General features: G+C 42.6%; 2 protein-coding genes across 9 annotated transcripts; one reads left to right on the top strand and one right to left on the bottom strand.

Moving 5' to 3' along the window:
* Window positions 1-26: 26 nt before the first annotated feature.
* NDUFS3 (NADH:ubiquinone oxidoreductase core subunit S3) lies at window positions 27-9,232 on the bottom strand. 3 transcript variants are annotated; one of them, XM_033928175.1, is made up of 7 exons: window positions 9,176-9,232; window positions 6,699-6,764; window positions 5,291-5,388; window positions 4,212-4,361; window positions 3,595-3,720; window positions 745-864; window positions 27-287 (listed from the first exon to the last, which is right to left on the bottom strand). In XM_033928175.1, exons 1-7 carry the CDS (start codon window positions 9,186-9,188, stop codon window positions 120-122), a joined length of 741 nt encoding a protein of 246 aa, XP_033784066.1. In that variant the 5' UTR covers window positions 9,189-9,232; the 3' UTR covers window positions 27-119. The 3 variants fall into 3 exon arrangements, with proteins under 3 accessions (XP_033784066.1, XP_033784065.1, XP_033784064.1); XM_033928174.1 differs by lacking the exon at window positions 9,176-9,232 and adding an exon at window positions 8,719-8,906; XM_033928173.1 differs by lacking the exon at window positions 9,176-9,232 and adding an exon at window positions 7,194-7,409.
* KBTBD4 (kelch repeat and BTB domain containing 4) lies at window positions 8,857-16,469 on the top strand. 6 transcript variants are annotated; one of them, XM_033928168.1, is made up of 4 exons: window positions 8,857-8,983; window positions 10,953-11,585; window positions 14,529-14,635; window positions 15,006-16,469. In XM_033928168.1, exons 2-4 carry the CDS (start codon window positions 10,982-10,984, stop codon window positions 15,864-15,866), a joined length of 1,572 nt encoding a protein of 523 aa, XP_033784059.1. In that variant the 5' UTR covers window positions 8,857-8,983; window positions 10,953-10,981; the 3' UTR covers window positions 15,867-16,469. The 6 variants fall into 6 exon arrangements, with proteins under 6 accessions (XP_033784059.1, XP_033784057.1, XP_033784056.1 ...); XM_033928166.1 differs by lacking the exon at window positions 8,857-8,983 and adding an exon at window positions 9,023-9,221; XM_033928165.1 differs by lacking the exon at window positions 8,857-8,983 and adding an exon at window positions 9,023-9,237.
* The last annotated feature ends 906 nt before the right edge of the window (window positions 16,470-17,375 follow it).

Here is a 17,375-nt window from a genome sequence, read left to right as displayed (position 1 = left end):
TTAAAAGAGAACACAAGCATGTTAACTAATTGTCTCTATTTGAATTTATTTACATAAATATTCAGGTAAAGTTTACAGACGGAATCTTGCACAACACAGAGTTCTCGACCTTCTTGCACCTATTTTGCTTCTGGTTTTTTGTCTCCTTCCTGAAGTTTCAGGCTTTCAGGCTGTTCTCGGTGAGCTGGAAATGTTTCCCAGGGGCTGCTTAGGTCAAACTTGCGGAATTCCTGAGAGAGCTCCACAGGCTCTGCTACCACACGCTTCACCTCATCATCGTAGCGCACCTGAAAGAAGGTTAAATAGCTCATGTCTGCAACCGACATATTTTCAAACATATTTTGGGCTTTGAGGGAGGGTGGGGGGAGGGTTATATTTCTATCTATAGGATATAATGATAAGTTGTTCAAGTGGTCAAATTAATAGTGTTTATTATGAATTTCTGTACACTTGATGAAAGTTTAAAAATCAATAAAGAATTAAAAAAACAAAAACAGCTTCTAACATGGCTATCTACTTCAGAAGCTTCCCTAGCTGGGCAAGACAATAAAACTTATTTTAGGGGGTTACAGTTCAAAACCTATTCACATTTTCCAGGTTCCATCCTAAACCCACAAACATAAAAAGAAAATCAACTTAATTTAATAAATGGTTCTTAAAAAAAAAAAAAATTAAAAAAAAGACCCATTCTCCCAGCCACCCGCTTTTCCCATTTCCTCCTCAGCGCTGAAAAACTGCACACACCTCAACGTAGCCAGACAGTGGGAAATCCTTACGAAAGGGATGTCCTTCAAATCCATAATCAGTAAGAATTCGTCTTAGGTCAGGGTGGTTTGCAAAAAACACACCATACATGTCCCAGACCTGAAATAGAGGACAAAAGTAAACCAGAACACAAGAATCAACTTGCAACTTGCCCTGGCACATTCAGGAGACACAATGAAAAATGCAAATCCATGACACATTCTGGCTGCCAGATCATTGGCTAAGAAATAAAATGACTCTTTTGTAACCTGCATGAAGCTCTGATTCAGCCACCAGCACATCCGATTTGTCTTTGTTCTTAGCTAATTTAAAGTTTAATGAGGTAAGTAACACAGCTAACTTGTTACATCACATGCACATGTAGAAATAAGGCCCCAAAAAACAAGCGGCGGTCTGTCTATATAACCCAATACATCTGTGACTAGCTTTTGAATGTTAGGGCTTGTGTTATTAAAACAAGTGCAGGATGAGACAATGATAAAGTTGTTTGAATTTATAACAACTGAATATATGTACAGTACTCCCCCAAAAATTTGAGGGGGTTCCGTTCCAGGAACACCCATGAATTTCAAAAAAACGCAAATGCGCTTTTGAGTATGTCAAGAGGCAGGAGAGGGCAGCTGGGGCGCTGGCGGTACAGTAAATCATACCTGGTATGCTCCGACTGTCCATCAAGAGGCAGGAGAGGGGCTGGGGTGCAGGCGGGTGCACTAAATCATACCTGGTATGCTCCGACTGTCCATCAAGAGGCAGGAGAGGGGCTGGGGTGCAGGCGGGTGCACTAAATCATACCTGGTATGCTCCGACTGTCCATCAAGAGGCAGGAGAGGGGCTGGGGTGCAGGCGGGTGCACTAAATCATACCTGGTATGCTCTGACCCTCTTCCTGTTACTAAAGTCAGGCTACACCAATCAGGAGCTGCTTTGACACGCAGTTCCTGATTGGTGTAGCCTGACTTTAGTACAGGAAGAGGCGGTAGGAGCATTCCGCAAGTTACTGAGTCCATGATTCGTGAACTGTGAATTTGCGGGGGGGGGGGGGGGAACACTGTATTCATTTAAGTACTGGTGTTTGAACTAAAGCAACTACTGCGCCAGATTAAAATCCCACTAAATACTTTCAGCTAAGGCAGGAAAGGGATCCCGTGGAGATTATGGACACCAAGAGGATCCACAGAAGAGGGATGCAGAATCATATCCCAAAGAACCCACACAGCAGAACACAAAGGGGGCAATTCTACAACCATTTAGACATCCAAATTAAGCAGGGAGTGTATCTATTCTTATCATACACAATGTACTCGTAGTTGGCGTACTTCTGTATAACTTTGTTGAACCTGAAGCATCAACCTAATGTTGTATATTCAAATGCAACGTCCACTAGATGTTTTTAAGAGTAGTTTTCACACCGTTTTAGACCTCAGCGGTACACCCTTGGTGCGAGTTTGCCACACAAGTTAGCACACTACACCATCTTCATCGGTCTCGTATTAATGATGCTGGTTTCACTTATTTTAGTGTCTTTTCTTAAATTTTTTTATAGATAAAATATATGTTTTTCACATGTGTTTTATATACTGTATACATATACATAAGAATTGACTCTGCTGGGTCAGACCAGTGATCCATCGTGTCCAGCAGTGCGCTCCCGCAGCGGCCCCTAGGTCAAACAGCAGTGCCCTAACTGAGTCTAGCGTTACCTGCATACGTTTTGGTTCAGCAGGAACTTGTCTAACTTTGTCTTAAATCCCTGGAAGGTGTTTTCCCTTATAACAGCCTCCGGAAGAGCGTTCCAGATTTCTACTACTCTCTGGGTGAAGAACTTCATTACGTTTGTATGGAATCGATCCCCTTTTAACTTTAGCGAGTGCCCTCTCGTCCTCTCTACCTGGGAGAGGGTGAACAACCTGTCCTAAATGTTAGCAGGGACTTCTTCTGACACGTTTCACATCTGAGTTGTTTCAAGGGTCCTTCCCCTTTAGCAAACCCTACACCTCTTAAGACTGCGTAACTCTAATGTCTATTCTTTATTTTAATGTCTATTTTTATAATGGCATGTATGCTAATAGCCTATAATAATGGCTACTCAGCATCTTGTTGAGGAGAAAGACACTGTTCACTCTGAAGCAGATTTGCCTGCAAGGTCAGGAGGTAAAATTCCTGTAAACTGATTGGGGTTGAACTTGTTCAAGAAATGCAATCAATACACTCTCCTTCTTTTCTGTAGTTACTTTAAGAGAGAGGATCACACCACAAAAAGCGGATCTTAAAAGTGAACTCCGTTAATTTCTCCAGAACACGCCACAATTTATGGGCCATCCCTATTATGGGGAAAATCATGCACACAGGGTAGGACCGCCAAAGAGAGCAGTCATTGTTACAGGAATCAAGCGTTCATTGGTGACTTAATGTGAGCACGTTCAAGATGACCACAACAAAGCCCATACTGTAAAGCAATGGTCTCAAACTCAAACCCTTTCCAGGGCCACAATATTTGTAGGTACTTGGAGGGCCTCAGAAAAAATAGATAATGTCTTATTATAGAAATGACAATTTTGCATGAAGTAAAACTATAGTTTATAAGTCTTTCCTTTTGGCTAAGTCTTAATAATAATATTGTAATTTATAGCTAAAGAGACGTATGATCAAGAAACTGTTTTATTTTACTTTTGTGATTATGATAAATATACCGTGGGCCTCAAAATAGTACCTGGCGAACCGCATGTGGCTCCCGGGCCGCAAGTTTGAGACCACTGCTATAAAGTATGGTACCAGCAACAGAAAAACGTTTTTCCCCCACCTGATAGGGAAACACCGATAGAAGGCTTACCTCCCTCTCATACCAGTTTGCAGCTTTGTGGACTGGGAAGGAAGAATCAATAGGGGTCAGCTCATCTGTATAGGTCTTGACACGGATACGAGAGTTAAAGCGCAAAGACAGGAGATTATAAATAATCTACAGAAAAGACACCAAAAAGTACCATTAATTTTCTGAAGCGGACACCAAAAAAAATGCTTGAACCATATCTTCTCTCACTCACTAGTCCTTTCCCCTGAAAGAAAGTAAGCCTTTTCCCCTCTCCCCTTCCCTCAGCAACTCCTTAAGGTCATTGATTATCATCTTCCTATATGTGGCTGCGTGTGAGGAGTTCTCTTTTCACTGCACTGCATAATTCAGTGTGAATCTGAGCCATGTAGTGCAGGAACTCCTGCACTCAGTCACACAGTGCAGAGAAAAAGAAGTTCCTTCTCCCACAGCAGTAGCTGTGCCCCTTCCCCAAAAATAAACAGGAAAGAAAAAGAGGGGACACTGAAATTTCAAGTGCCAGATGGAAATTTCTAGTCACTATAGTGACCTGGTACCTGGGATTTATCAAGCCCTGGTTTACAGGCCATCCCCACCCCTCATTTTTTATTTTTAAATTCTATCAGAGTAGACTCCATTACCTCAAAACGGTTAAGTCGGCTTGGTATATCAACCGCAGTCAGGTCAGCCAGTGATTTGAATTGAGCATTGGTGTGATCACGAAGGAACGTCAGAACTGGAATTATCCCATCTGGGTGGATCATAATCTCCAACTCATTAAAGCACGTTACCTACCACAAAGAAGAAATGGATCAAAAAAGGAACACTCTAAGCATAAAAAAGGCCAGAAATACAGAGCAGGGAAAAAACTGGCTTGGTCCAAAAACAGCAGCTCTAAATTGCAGATATCAAGTCATATATGTGTAAATCAATTATCAGCAATAACTGACTTCTTTTCAATTAAATTGCAAGTGGAAATTGGGCGCAGGCCCAATTTTCCATGCATACTTTTTAGCGCCATTTATAGAATTAAATCATATATGTCCAGGCTTGTGTCTTTACTATCTTTACTAAGCAGATACAGTTTGGAAATTGTATGAAATTATATTTCCCGCTGGGAAAAGGAATCAAATATAAACAGATGTTTATGTCCATCTTATGAACATAAGAATTATCATAATAGGACAGACTGAAGATCCATCAAGACCAGTATCCTGTTTCAGAAGTTGCCAACCCGGGTCACAAGTAGTTGGCAAAATCCCAAAGAGTAAACAGATTTTATGCTGCTTATTCTAGGAATAAGCAGTAAATTCCCCAAAGCCTGGGATAGGCAAGTGGGATCTCTCAGAGAGAGGAAGAGATAATGGTTACTGTGGATGGGCAGACTGGATGGGCCATTTGGCCTTTATCTGCATTCATGTTTCTATGTGTACATATATAATAAAATACATACATATATCTCAAATTTACCCCAGTTCTGTCTGAACTACAGTCCTAGGAATGCCTGTGCATGGAACATGCTTTATAACATTATTCCAAGGTATGGTCGTGTTGAGTCTTGATTGAAGCAATAAAGTAACTGAGCACCTTTGGTCGCCTTCACTATTTTGTCTTTCTACTTTTGGGAAGGTGGTATCTCCTGTTTCACCGTGATACACAGACATAGACATCTAACATTCAGTTGCTGACTGTACTAAGCAAGACTGCTACCACCACCTACCTGAACCTGCTGCACATACTTAGGCAGAATCTCAGCCACATACTCTCCAAAAGCAGAGAGCTGCTTCTGTGTTGCCACATCCTGCACACAAACGGTGGCTGCAAAGAAAAGAAGCAGAATTTAATTAGAGATTCCAAAGTGGGACTGGCCTTTATTGGTGAAACCTAGTTTCCAGATTTAAGTGCCCTTTAATTCTAGATCTTTGTCCCTGGGCTACAAAATTATTAATTGCTCTAGAATGGATAAAATAGGGGGGAGGATAAGTCTTAGTACATAAAAACTATTTTTATTTCTTTCAATTTAATAGACAGTGCTATTTTGCCAAGTCTCAAATTTATGGTTTGTCAACCAATTGACTCTACTTTTTCAGGTCCAATTGGATTTATTTTAATTTATAGACTCCTAGTTAATTCAGCAAAAGCTGTTGGAAATTATATAACATTAAACAATTTGTTTCCTAAATTAGTCATTTTAGGTGATCTGAATTTGCATGGGGATGTTCCTCTAACACCACTACTTATCAATTTGTTCAATTTTTGACTGTATTAGATATATCTTTGGACTATATTTCTCCTAAAGATGAGAAGGGTCATACAATTGATTTTATAGCTTTTAATACAAAGTAAATTGATTTTAATCAAATACATCAAACATGGCAACCAGTTATTTGATCTGATCACATTTTAATTGAATTTTGTCTTAGATTGCCAGGACCCAGGGCTGTGGAGTCGGCAGATAAATCCTTCAACTACTATGCACAATATTTAAAAAATACAAAAACATAAAGGACTAGATTCAGTAAATGGCACTCAAATTGGGGGTTAGAAAAAAAATCAGAATTCAGTGCTATTCTATGAAGGGTGCTCTGGCATCAGCACCCTTTATAGAACAGCACGCAGTGCCAATTCCTTTGACTAAAATAGGCACCAGGATTTATGCCTGCTAAAATCTTGGCATTCATCGCCCATTTCTAGAACACGGCATATCCCATAGTAAGTCTATTTGAGTTGCGGTAACCACATGCTATTGCTTACGGCAGGGTAGTAAAAGGAGCCCCATCTCATCTTGGTTATCCCCTCTTTCTTACTTGTTTAACCACTAATCCTCTTTCCTGGCATGCTGTCTGGAGAATGATCCGGTATATAAACTGAAAGATTGGATTGGATATGATCCTTTTCTAATTAAATGCAATTCATCTGTCTGACAAAATTTATATTGCTTTGTCATATACACTGGGTTTTACTAAATGGCGCTAGAGGTTTTTAGCGCAGGCCAGCGAGATAAATGCTCCGACGCTCATAGGAATTCCATGAGTGTCAGAGCATTTACCACGTTGGCCCCTGCTAAAAACCTTTAGTGCCGTTTAGTAAAAGGAGCCCATAGTCTTAGAAAACCATCTAGAACGTACGCTTGGTTTCTGTTGTGGTTCCCTCAAACCTGGATTGCAACAAGAATGCAGGACGCTGGACAGCAGCTGAAATTTAAAAAAAAAAAAAGTTTTAGTTCGTACAATGAAATATGCAGCCAGATATATATTAATTCCTCAACCAAACACAAAATAATGCTCTTTTGGCAGGGAAAGGAGAAAAATAACAATAGTAAAGGATTAAAGAAATGATGAGTGGAAAGAAGAGTCAATTAAGAAAAAGCAGAAGTTAGTTAAGACAAAACAAGTATGAAAGTTGAAAGATGGTAACAGTACAAATAGACAAGTATGATATCTTAGATAGCCTTGGCTCAAATTGCCTTTGCAATTCTTTAGGAAAATTATAAACATTGTCTACCCATCATCCCTGGTAAGGGAGACACAAAAAAATGAGAGCATAAGAATTGTCATACTGGGACAGACCAAAGGTCCATCAAGCCCTTGTTTCCAACAGTAGCCAACCCAGGTGACAGGTACCTGGCAAGATCCCAAGGAGTAAAATAGATTTTATGCTGCTTATCCTAAGCATAAGCAGTGGATTTTCCCAAGCCATCTCAATAATGGCCCATGGACTGCTCTTTTAGGAAATAATCAAAATCATTTCCGAAAATGTCAACTTTTCTCCCTCTCAAATCACACTGAATCTTTGAAAAGCCTGATGCCCATCTGAGGATCTGCCATTCCAAAGTTATAAGGAGCAAACACAAAGCATAATATACACATAGGGCCTGATTCTGTATAGGATGCCTGGTCTCAGCATCCGCCTCAGCGGCTTTTGAGAATCGAACATGGGCATCCTATATACCACACCAATCAGAGTCTTAGGCCACTCCCAATGTATCCCAGAATGCACTGGGAAGGAGGCCTAAGACTCCGGTTGGTCCAGGTGCTTAAAGCCCCTCCTATGGGAGAGGCCTTAGGTGCCTGGGCTAATCAGGGCATTAGGCCCCTCCAAGGTGTCGACAAAATGGAGCAGGGAAAGCAGTTAATGTATTTACAATGTCCAGTGTGACATGGACAAGAGGACATAGACTGAAGCTGAGGGGGGACAGGTCCAGGATGAATATCAGGAAGTTCTGCTTCACGCACCTGGAATGCTCTCCCAGAGGAAGTAATTGCAGAATCCACCGTTCTAGGATTTAAGAGTAAACTAGATGCACATCTCCTTAAGAGTCACAATTAAAGCCAGAATGAAATTTCTTCCAGCTACATTAGCAACCTTTATTAAGTCTTCTCAGATCCTCAGCGGCACCACTCAGAACTCAAACTTCTCATAGTTCTGAGCTTTACGTGTCAGCTCGTCACTGGGTCTATATTTACTTTCTCTTAACTAGAGCTTAATATTATAACTTCCACTCTATTTACTCTGCATTTATCAGCTAATACTTAGCTTGAGCTTGTAGCTAGATCTTCTTGGCTAAAGATGTCAGCTAGTTAGGGATGTCTCCTTAAGAGTGGCATAGAGTGATACGGGTAAGGGTAAATTAGATGCACATCTCCCTTGAGATTAAAACTATGCCAGGGTACACCTGGCAGGGCCTCCGCGTGTGCGGATCACCGGACTTGATGGACCGAGGGTCTGATCCGGAGATGGCAATTCTTATGGTCTTAATATTTGCATGTCTTCTCCCTATAGGCTAAGGCTCTTTACACCTGCATTATGATGTCATAGAGCCTTATGGTTATAGAAACATAGAAAGGGTGAATTAGATGCACATCTCCCTTGAGAAGCATACGGTGATATGGGGACTAAAACTACGCCAGGGTACACCTGGCGGGGCCTCCGGGTGTGCGGATCACCGGACTTGATGGACCCAGGGTCTGATCCGGAGATGGCAATTCTTATGGTCTCTAACTGTAGCCATAGCATCCGTTCAGATTGTAAGCTCCTTCGAGCAGGGATTGTTTCGCTCTAAACAGCGCTGTGTACGTCCGGTAGCACTTTAGAAATAATTCATAATAGTAGAGTTCTTCTCCCCCCCCCCCCCCTTCCTCCCTTTACCTCTCCCCGCACAGCGGCCCAGAGCCCTCAAGCAAGCAGCCATCGCCACCGGAAGTAGCCGAGTCCAAAACCTTGCGGGCAAGGGCGCCGCGAGCGGAAGTGAAGCGGTGCAGTCGCCATTCCGTTCCCCCCCGCTCCCGCGGTCGGCGGCAGAAGGTTCCGGGCGTCTGCTGGCGAGGAGGGCGCGCCGGTTCCAGGCGGGAGAGAGACTCGCGCACCTTTTGAAGGGAAGGGCGGAGAGGGACCGCAAGCCGGGGCTGATTGGGTTCGTTTGAAGCCTGATCTCTTCCCTGGGGGGGGGGGGGGGGGGGGGGGGGTTGAGACGATTCTAAAATAAACCATTCATCTTCCCTGTGCCGCCTCCCCCCCCCTTCCTTATGTGGGACTAGGGTAAGGAAGGGGAGTCGGATCGGCTGGGCCTCCAGGGAGATCCCAGAGTGAGCGTTTCTCTAGTCACCTTTGGCTGCCATTTACTCGCTGGGTCTCTTCGAAAGCAGCCCCAGGTGCGGAGGAGAGGAGGTGACCTGCCAAGGCCTACTAAAGCATTTTAACTGGGTAGAAAGCAAGCAAGAGTTAAAAAAAAAAAAAGGGTCCTCGAGCCCCCCCCAACGGTCTTGCTCATTTTTTTTTTATTGTGAGCACGCTGCCCGATATTTATTTTCTTTTTTTTTTTCACTGTATGTAGAGCTAAAGCTTAACCAACCCGTCGTGACACCGTTTTATGGACGTAAAAACTTGCCGGTTGAACTTGTATCCGGAAGAGCACTAAATTCTGCGATTAAAATAAGAAGTATTGCTTTTTTTTTTTTTTTTTTTTTTTAAAGAAGATAATTGTTATGGAGGGTAATGTGACCGTATGGCTCCAGAAAAAAAGGGGACGGATTGAGACATCCGGGTTTTACTTCCATTGAAAGCAACCAAGATGTCTCAATCTGTTCGCCTTACTGCCATGGCTTTCAATGGAAGTAAAACCCGGATGTCTCAATCCCTCCCCTTTTTTCTGGAGCCATATGGTCACACTATTATGGCTCACCTGGAATTGCATTTTTTTTTTGGGGGGGGAAGGACCAGGAATGCAGTTCTACTACTTGTTTTCACACTCCAGAGCAGCAAGGGTGTTGGCTCCCAGCCTCTTCTTGTCAAGCAGCCTGCAGGGAGGAGGAGGAGGGTGAGCCCCTGGAGTACAACAGAGAGCAGTCTCTTTGGTCCTTAATGCATTCCCCCTTCTGTTGCTCCAGATCCTGGCCTACCTGTCCCTCCAGTCCACAGTGCCACTTCCTTTTTGTCTACAGATTAATCCCTGAATATACAGTACTAGTGGGGTTTTTTCTCTTTGTGTCTGTGGGCCTTTGACCCTATGATGGCTACTATGAATGAAAGGCTTTGTTCTTGTTCCTTATATAATGATAGAGCAGTTGTTCTCAGCCAAGTCTTTGGGACACACAGCAGCCAGTCAGATTTCCAAGATACCCACAATGAATATGTATGAGATAAATTTCCATGGACCACCTTTACTGTATGCAGATTCATTGTGGATATTCTGAAAACCTCGCAGTCTGGGTTAGTGGGGAAGTTAGACTTGCTGAATTAAGCCCTGTTTTTTAAAGCAACATTGCTTCCACTGTGAAAACCTCTAAAATGGTAGTTGATGCACCAAGACTGAATCTGCTATTTTCATGTGACTCTTAAGTATTATTTTACAGTAGGTTTTCATAGTGGAAGAAAAGCTGCTTTAGTTGTTCTTTTCATAGACCTGTACTCCAGAGCACTTTTGCATTATGATTGTCCGTTAAATTCATTTATGTTCTGTCATCCTGAGTCTTTTCTCTAGTCTGGACCATTCACTGGCGCATTGATTGACTAACTATGTCTTGCTTTAGAGGCACCCTCAGAGGACAATTTCAATAAGCATTAATAAAAGAAAATACCTTAAACTTAAAACCTCCTTTCATGTATAGCAATCATACTACTTCATTTTGAACAATTCCCCCTCCCAGTCAATTTTTTGGGGTAAAATTTAATTCTTTCCTCACATCTTTTGGAAGCTGGTTCCACAAACAAGGGCTCTGATACCAAAACATCAAATATCTTGTTCTTGTGAGTGTTAAGACTATTACCATAAAGAAATCTAATGGGATTTGAAAGCTGAGGACTGGTGAGGGACAAAGCTGCTTTTCATGATGTCTCTGTGAATTAAGAAGTTGGGTTGATTTGACTTATTTTCTTTCTCTTAGACCTTTGTAATCTACATTCGTACACAAAGATGGAATCCACTGAAGAAACTGGGGCACAGCATCTCAGTGGCTCAAGTGATGAAAACTATTTTGTGAATTACACATTCACAGACCGTTCGCATTGCAACCGTGTGGCTCAGAGCATCATGAAGTTGTGTCTGGAGGATCAGCTTTTTGCTGATGTTACTATATGTGTAGATGGAAAAGAGTTCCAGCTGCATCGGCTTGTACTGTCTGCTCAGAGCTGTTTCTTTCGCTCAATGTTTACATCCAATCTCAAAGAAGCTCATAACCGGGTCATTGAGCTCCAGGACGTCAGCGAAACAGTTTTTCAGTTGCTGCTTGACTATATTTACCATGGAACTGTAAAGCTGCGGGTGGAAGAACTGCAGGAAACCTATGAAATGGCGGACATGTACCAGTTGTCCTCTCTTTTCGAGGAATGCTCAAGGTTCTTAGCCCGCACTGTGCAAGTGAAGAACTGTCTGCAGATCATGTGGCTGGCAGATCAGCACAGTGATGTCCCACTGTACACAGCAGCAAAGCACTGTGCTAAAACCCACTTGTCTCAACTGCAGGACACAGAGGAATTCCTGAACCTACCCTTGCGTTTGCTGACCGATATTATTACAGGTTTGCTGTAGCAGCATTTTAAATCTAACTTACAGGCAGAGTGAAATACAACATCTGAAATAGATGGTTTCTTCATAATGTGTGACACAAGTTGGAATATAGTTTAGATTGTGATTTAGGGTGTTAGGCACATTCCTGGTTCTGTATTTTGCTTCTGAAACAGTTTGTGCTTTGATACCAAGTCCTTACTTTCAGCAGCTAAGAAATAAAATCCAGAACTGAGAATGCACATTTAGATAGTCAAAGTGTAGTCTTAAAGGGTGCACATAGCAATCTTAATTTACAAAGTGGGTGTACAGAATGGATGGATACTTTACTGAAACTACTTTTCTAGTGCAATAGGTGTGTCATTCTGGACAGCAGGGTATTCTCCCCATGCTCGCGAGCAATGCAGAAGGAATCCTCTCCAGGTTTTCAACTCTTCTTTCTCCAGAGGGCTCTGCTGCCCCTTTCAGTTTTTCCTTGTGCACGCAAGCCGGAAGGTGTCCTGATCTTCTCACTATATTTCTTTATTATTGGTATTTGTGCAGGTCTGAGAGGCCTCAAAAGGTGTCAACTCCCAAAATTGTTGACCACGTCCTTGACCCGATTTTGGCTGATCGGTGAATATCAGCTAAAACAATTGCTGAGACACTAGGAAACGTGTTGGGTGTATAATCTATGAACAGCTGGGTATGCAGAAGCTGTCAGCCAAGTGGGTGCCCAAGTGTTTGAATACTGATGAGATATGACATTGAGTGGACACTTCCAAGTTTATTTTGCAGCATTTTCGGCGAGCTGGTGCCAACCTTTTGGAACGACTAGTTACTGTTGATGAAATATGGTTACACCACTATGATCCTGAGACAAAACAACAGTCTGCGCAATGGCGGCACTCAGGTTCTCCAAAGCCTCGGAAAATCAAGACCCAAAATTCAGCAGAAAAGGTCATGGCCACAGTGTTTTGGGATCAGGAAGGTGTTGTAATGACTATCTTTCAAGGGGCCAAACAGTTAATGTAGAATACTACTGTAACTTGCTGTGCTGATTAAAGGTGGCGTTGAAAGAAAAAAGGAGAGGGAGGCTGTAGAAAGGAGTTCTCTTTTTGCAAGACAATTCATCTGCTCACGAGGCTGGCAAAATGATGAATGTTTTGGCGCAGTTGGGGTTTCAGTGCATAGACCGTCCACCCTACTCGCCAGATCTTGCTCCATCTGACTATTTTCTGTTTCCAAACCTTAAAAAGAGTTTGAAAGGACAACAATTTTAAAGTGATTCAGAGGATATTGCAGCAGTGGAGCAGTATTTCAGTAACTAGACATCGGAGTATTTTTTGGGAAGGGTTAAGAAACTTCAGATACGATGTACCAAGTGTGTTGAATTAGGGATAAATATGTGGAATAACTTGTAAGTTTCATGGCTTCACGTCATTCCCTTTGTGGCTGGTTTGAGAATCTTTCAGCACCCCCTTATATGCTCTCGCTGTCACAGACTTCCCTGCTGGGAGACATAGGGTTGCAAACAGGAGCAAGACAGGAAGCAGTGGTGACCCTCGACCAAGGGAAGGATCCTACACTATGCCGGCTATTCAAGCCTTTGGTGCTATTAGAGCTTATTACTGACTCCCTGCGGAAGTTGCAGTTAGACTTCCAGCTGTCTCCTTCCACTTAATGTTCTATCCTGAGCAGAGTGAGAGCGCAGCCTATGTCTTTTCCTTGGCATCCTGATATGAGCGTTTTAGTACTGTGAAGCTCCTGAGGGCTCTTTAAAGGTAGCCAAGCCAATGACGGCTGTATCCTATGGCACTGGAGTGTCGATAGATGTTTGCTTAGCCTAAGGTGGATTCCTTGGTTGCTCAGGTAACTAAGCGCACGTCCCTACCAAGCGAGGGAGGCGTAGTATTAAAGGATATGCAGGATTGCAGAGTGGATGTGGTACTAAAAAGGCAGTTAGTTTTGGTCTTAGGGATCAAAGCAATTGCAGCACCCTCTTTTGTGGCATGCTCATGTCATATCAAGATGCATGGGCTTACCCTGGCAGAGGACAAGTCTTTCCATCCAGCTTGTTAGCAGGGTTGGATTATTTAGCCGATGCTCTCTACGACATCAGAATCATGAACAAAGTCTCATATTATTCTATTTCAGCCTGCAGGTATGTCATTCTGGAACCCTGCCCTGTCAGTTATTTACTCTGACTGCCTACTCTTTCAATCAGGAAGTTTGAGTCAAAACTGAGATTTGGATGGCAGCCAGACCTAGAGAATGACACAGGGACAAATTTGCCCCTGTCCTCGCAGGAACTCAATTTCCCCGTGAGTTTTGTCGCTATCCCTGTCCCTGCCCCCATGCCTGCAAGCTCTGCCTTAACCACACAAGCCTCGAACACTTATGATTTTAAGGTGTTTGAGATTTGTGCAGATGAGGATGGAGCTTGCAGGCATGGGGCAGGGACAGGAAAATGAGTTCCATGGGGAAAAATTTGTCCCCTTGTCATTCTCTAGTCAGACCTCAAGGGTATAAAGAATTATCTATTGCTTTAATACATTGGGAGAATGTTTGCACTCCATAAAAGATTTCTGATTGGTATAGTTATCTTTGTTTCGATTGTTCAATTAAAATGTTTAACATGTTTGTTATACTTTCAAAGCAGAACATATTTGTAGATTGGAGAGTCTCCTCGTACCCCCTCCTTCTTATATATTCCTATATAGAGCCATTGCCTGCTTTGGTACAAACTGAAGGGGGCAGCAGAGCCCTCTGGAGAAGGAGGAGTTGAAAACCTGGAATGAATTCCTTCTGCACGGTTTGCATGCATGAGGAGAATATCCTACTGTCTAGAATGACACACCTATCTACTAGAAGATATATTAGCAAGGTAAGAATCTAATCTCTTTTAACAAAGATTACATATCCCAGTGCCTAAATGTTTTTTGCTTGGTGTGTAATCTGTCTGAATTTTGCTCAGATGGGGTTCCCTGTTCCCAGAATCCAACTGTTGCCATAGAAACCTGGATCAATTTCAACAAGGAAGAAAGGGAAAGATTTTCTGAGACACTGACATCAAGCTTGAAGGTAAACCAACAAACACTCTGGACCCAAAGCTTGACCCAATCAAGCCAGTGCTCATGACCAAAACATGATCCATTGAAGATGGAGCACAGGCCAGAAGTACTGTGCCTGCCACAAACTTTTTTAGAATAAGTACCTTTTGTTCCTCTTCTGATATTAAAAGAATAAATAAATAAGTGCTCCTTTTTATCTAAGGTGTGCTAAAGATTAGTGAATGCTAAATGCTAAGAATCCCAAAGGAATATAGTGGACATCTTAGCAGTTAGTGCATGCTAAATCCATTAATGCTGCTCAGTAAAAGGAGCCCTAAATAAGCTCCTGTGTTACACTAACCTTCAGTAACTTAATACACTTTTTCTGTTTTACTGAACAGGAAATTGGTGAAAATGTTCACATCTATTTGATTGGTAAGGAGGAGTCACGCACACACTCTATCGCTGTCTCTCTGCACTGTGCCGAGGATGATTCCATTACCGTGTGCGGCCAGAACAGCTTGTGCCATCAGATTACAGCAGCATGCAAGCATGGAGGTGACCTGTACGTGGTAGGAGGCTCCATCCCACGGCGCATGTGGAAATGTAATATGGAGACAATGGACTGGGAGCGCTGTGCTCCTCTACCTCGAGATCGCTTGCAGCACACGCTTGTGTCCGTGCCCAGCAAAGATGCCATCTATTCGCTGGGTGGCAAAACACTGCAGGATACACTTTCCAATGCTATCATTTATTATCGGGTGCAGGACAATGTCTGGATGGAGAGCAGTCCGTTAGAAGTCGCAATCTCCGGGGCTGCTGGGGTTGCCCTGAACGGTGTGATTTACCTGATGGGCGGCGAGGAAAATGATCTAGACTTTTTCACCAAACCTTCTCGCCTCATCCAGTCGTTTGACACTGCCACAGAGAAGTGCCATGTGAAGCCATATCTACTGCCACTTGCTGGGCACATGCATGCTGCAGTGCACAAGGATCTGGTGTTTATTGTGGCTGAGGGAGACTCCTTGCTTTGTTACAATCCTTTGTTAGATAGTTTTACTAGACTTTGCCTTCCTCAGGCTTGGAGCTCAGTTCCTTCCCCTTGGAAAATTGCTAGTTGCAATGGATGCATCTATGTCTTTAGGGACCGTTACAAAAAAGGAGATGCCAGCACCTTCAAACTTAACCCTGCCACCTCTGTGGTGACAGTAACACATGGCAGCCGGGTTCTGCTCACCAATTTGCAGTTCCTGTTAGCCTGAACCTCTGGGGTCAGGAAACTTTTTTGCTAGACCAGAAACAGAACAAATCCTGTAAAATATAAAGGAAAGGCCGTCTGCACTAGTGCTTAAATTTTATCAGCGGTTCAGAGCAGCAGTTGCTCTGGACAGTATTAACTCTTATCCTCCTGACTGCAAGAACCTGCTGAGCTGCCGGGGGTCACAAAAAGCTCCCAACATCGTAAGCAGGTCTTTCAGCACCGGCTGGAGCTCTCTAGAAGAGGCGAGAAGATTCCAGTACTGCTGCCTCTTTTTCTCTGTATTCCTGGTTCCCATTGCTTAAAATATGGTCTAATGATTAGACCATTGGATCGTGATTCACCAAAACTGCAGTGATGCCAATTCTTAATTCTCCTCACCACCGAGTGCAGGATCAAGGATAAATTGTATAAATTGAGATTTTTCAGTGCCTCAGTTTGCTGAACTGTTTTTCTTTACCCTGGTCTCCCTTAGAATGCAATTCAGGCTCCAGAAAAGAAGTATAAGGCCATCATCCCAGAAGTGGCTGCACATATATTTCTGACACATTGAATTGTAAAATACACTGGCATCCTTTTTTAATAAAAGGCACTATAAAGATCCAAATTTTAGTTTATATGTTTGTAAAACTTGCTTGAGCAGCCTTTGAACGAAAAGCCCTACCCCTCCCCCCCCCAAAAAAAATACCATTAAAGTATTATGGAGTAGCATCTGCTGACCTGGTGATGAGGCAGATATGACACTCTTAGACAAGGATGTCATCGGAAAAGAACTATCTGGCCTGATTTCACTTTCTTACAATAATGTCACAGCTACTACTATTAATAATAACAGTTTATATACCGCAGTACCGTGAAGTTCTATGTGGTTTACAATGATTAAAAGATGCTACAAATTTAATAGAATTAACAAAGTTAAAAGCTAGTGATTAACAGCTCCAGAGATCAGTTATTGTGGAATAAGATTGTACAGGTCAGTTGCCTAAATACTTCAGGAACAGAGATGTTTTTAGGTGTTTCCTAAATTCCCCATAAGTAGTAGGCATAAGCAATTGTTCCAGATCTTTACCCCATAATGCTGCCTGATGTGAGAAAAGATGTTGACGATGTCTTTTAAATTTACATCCTCTAACCGGTGGGGAAATAAGTGTGAGCTTCTCTTATGTCTACTACATCATCTGCGGTCTCTTGTCCATCTCCTTCCCTGCACCTAGGTCAGGGATCTCAAAAGTCCCTCCTTGAGGTCCGTAATCCAGTCGGGTTTTCAGGATTTCCCCAATGAATATGCATTGAAAGCAGTGCGTGCACATAGATCTCATGCATATTCATGGGGGAAATCCTGAAAACCCGACTGGATTGCGGCCCTCAAGGAGGGACTTTGAGACCCCTGGTTTAGATATGTTTTTGATAAATGGTATATCAAAGATTAAATAAACTTGATAAAGATTTTAAAAAAACTTTTTTGTGTCTATTGAAAGAGATCTGCCAATGCTGTAGACTAGGGGTAGGGAAC

This window comes from Geotrypetes seraphini, chromosome 19 (genome assembly GCF_902459505.1).
Source record: "Geotrypetes seraphini chromosome 19, aGeoSer1.1, whole genome shotgun sequence".
NCBI lineage: Eukaryota > Metazoa > Chordata > Amphibia > Gymnophiona > Dermophiidae > Geotrypetes > Geotrypetes seraphini.
This window is presented reverse-complemented; position numbering and strand designations above follow the sequence as displayed.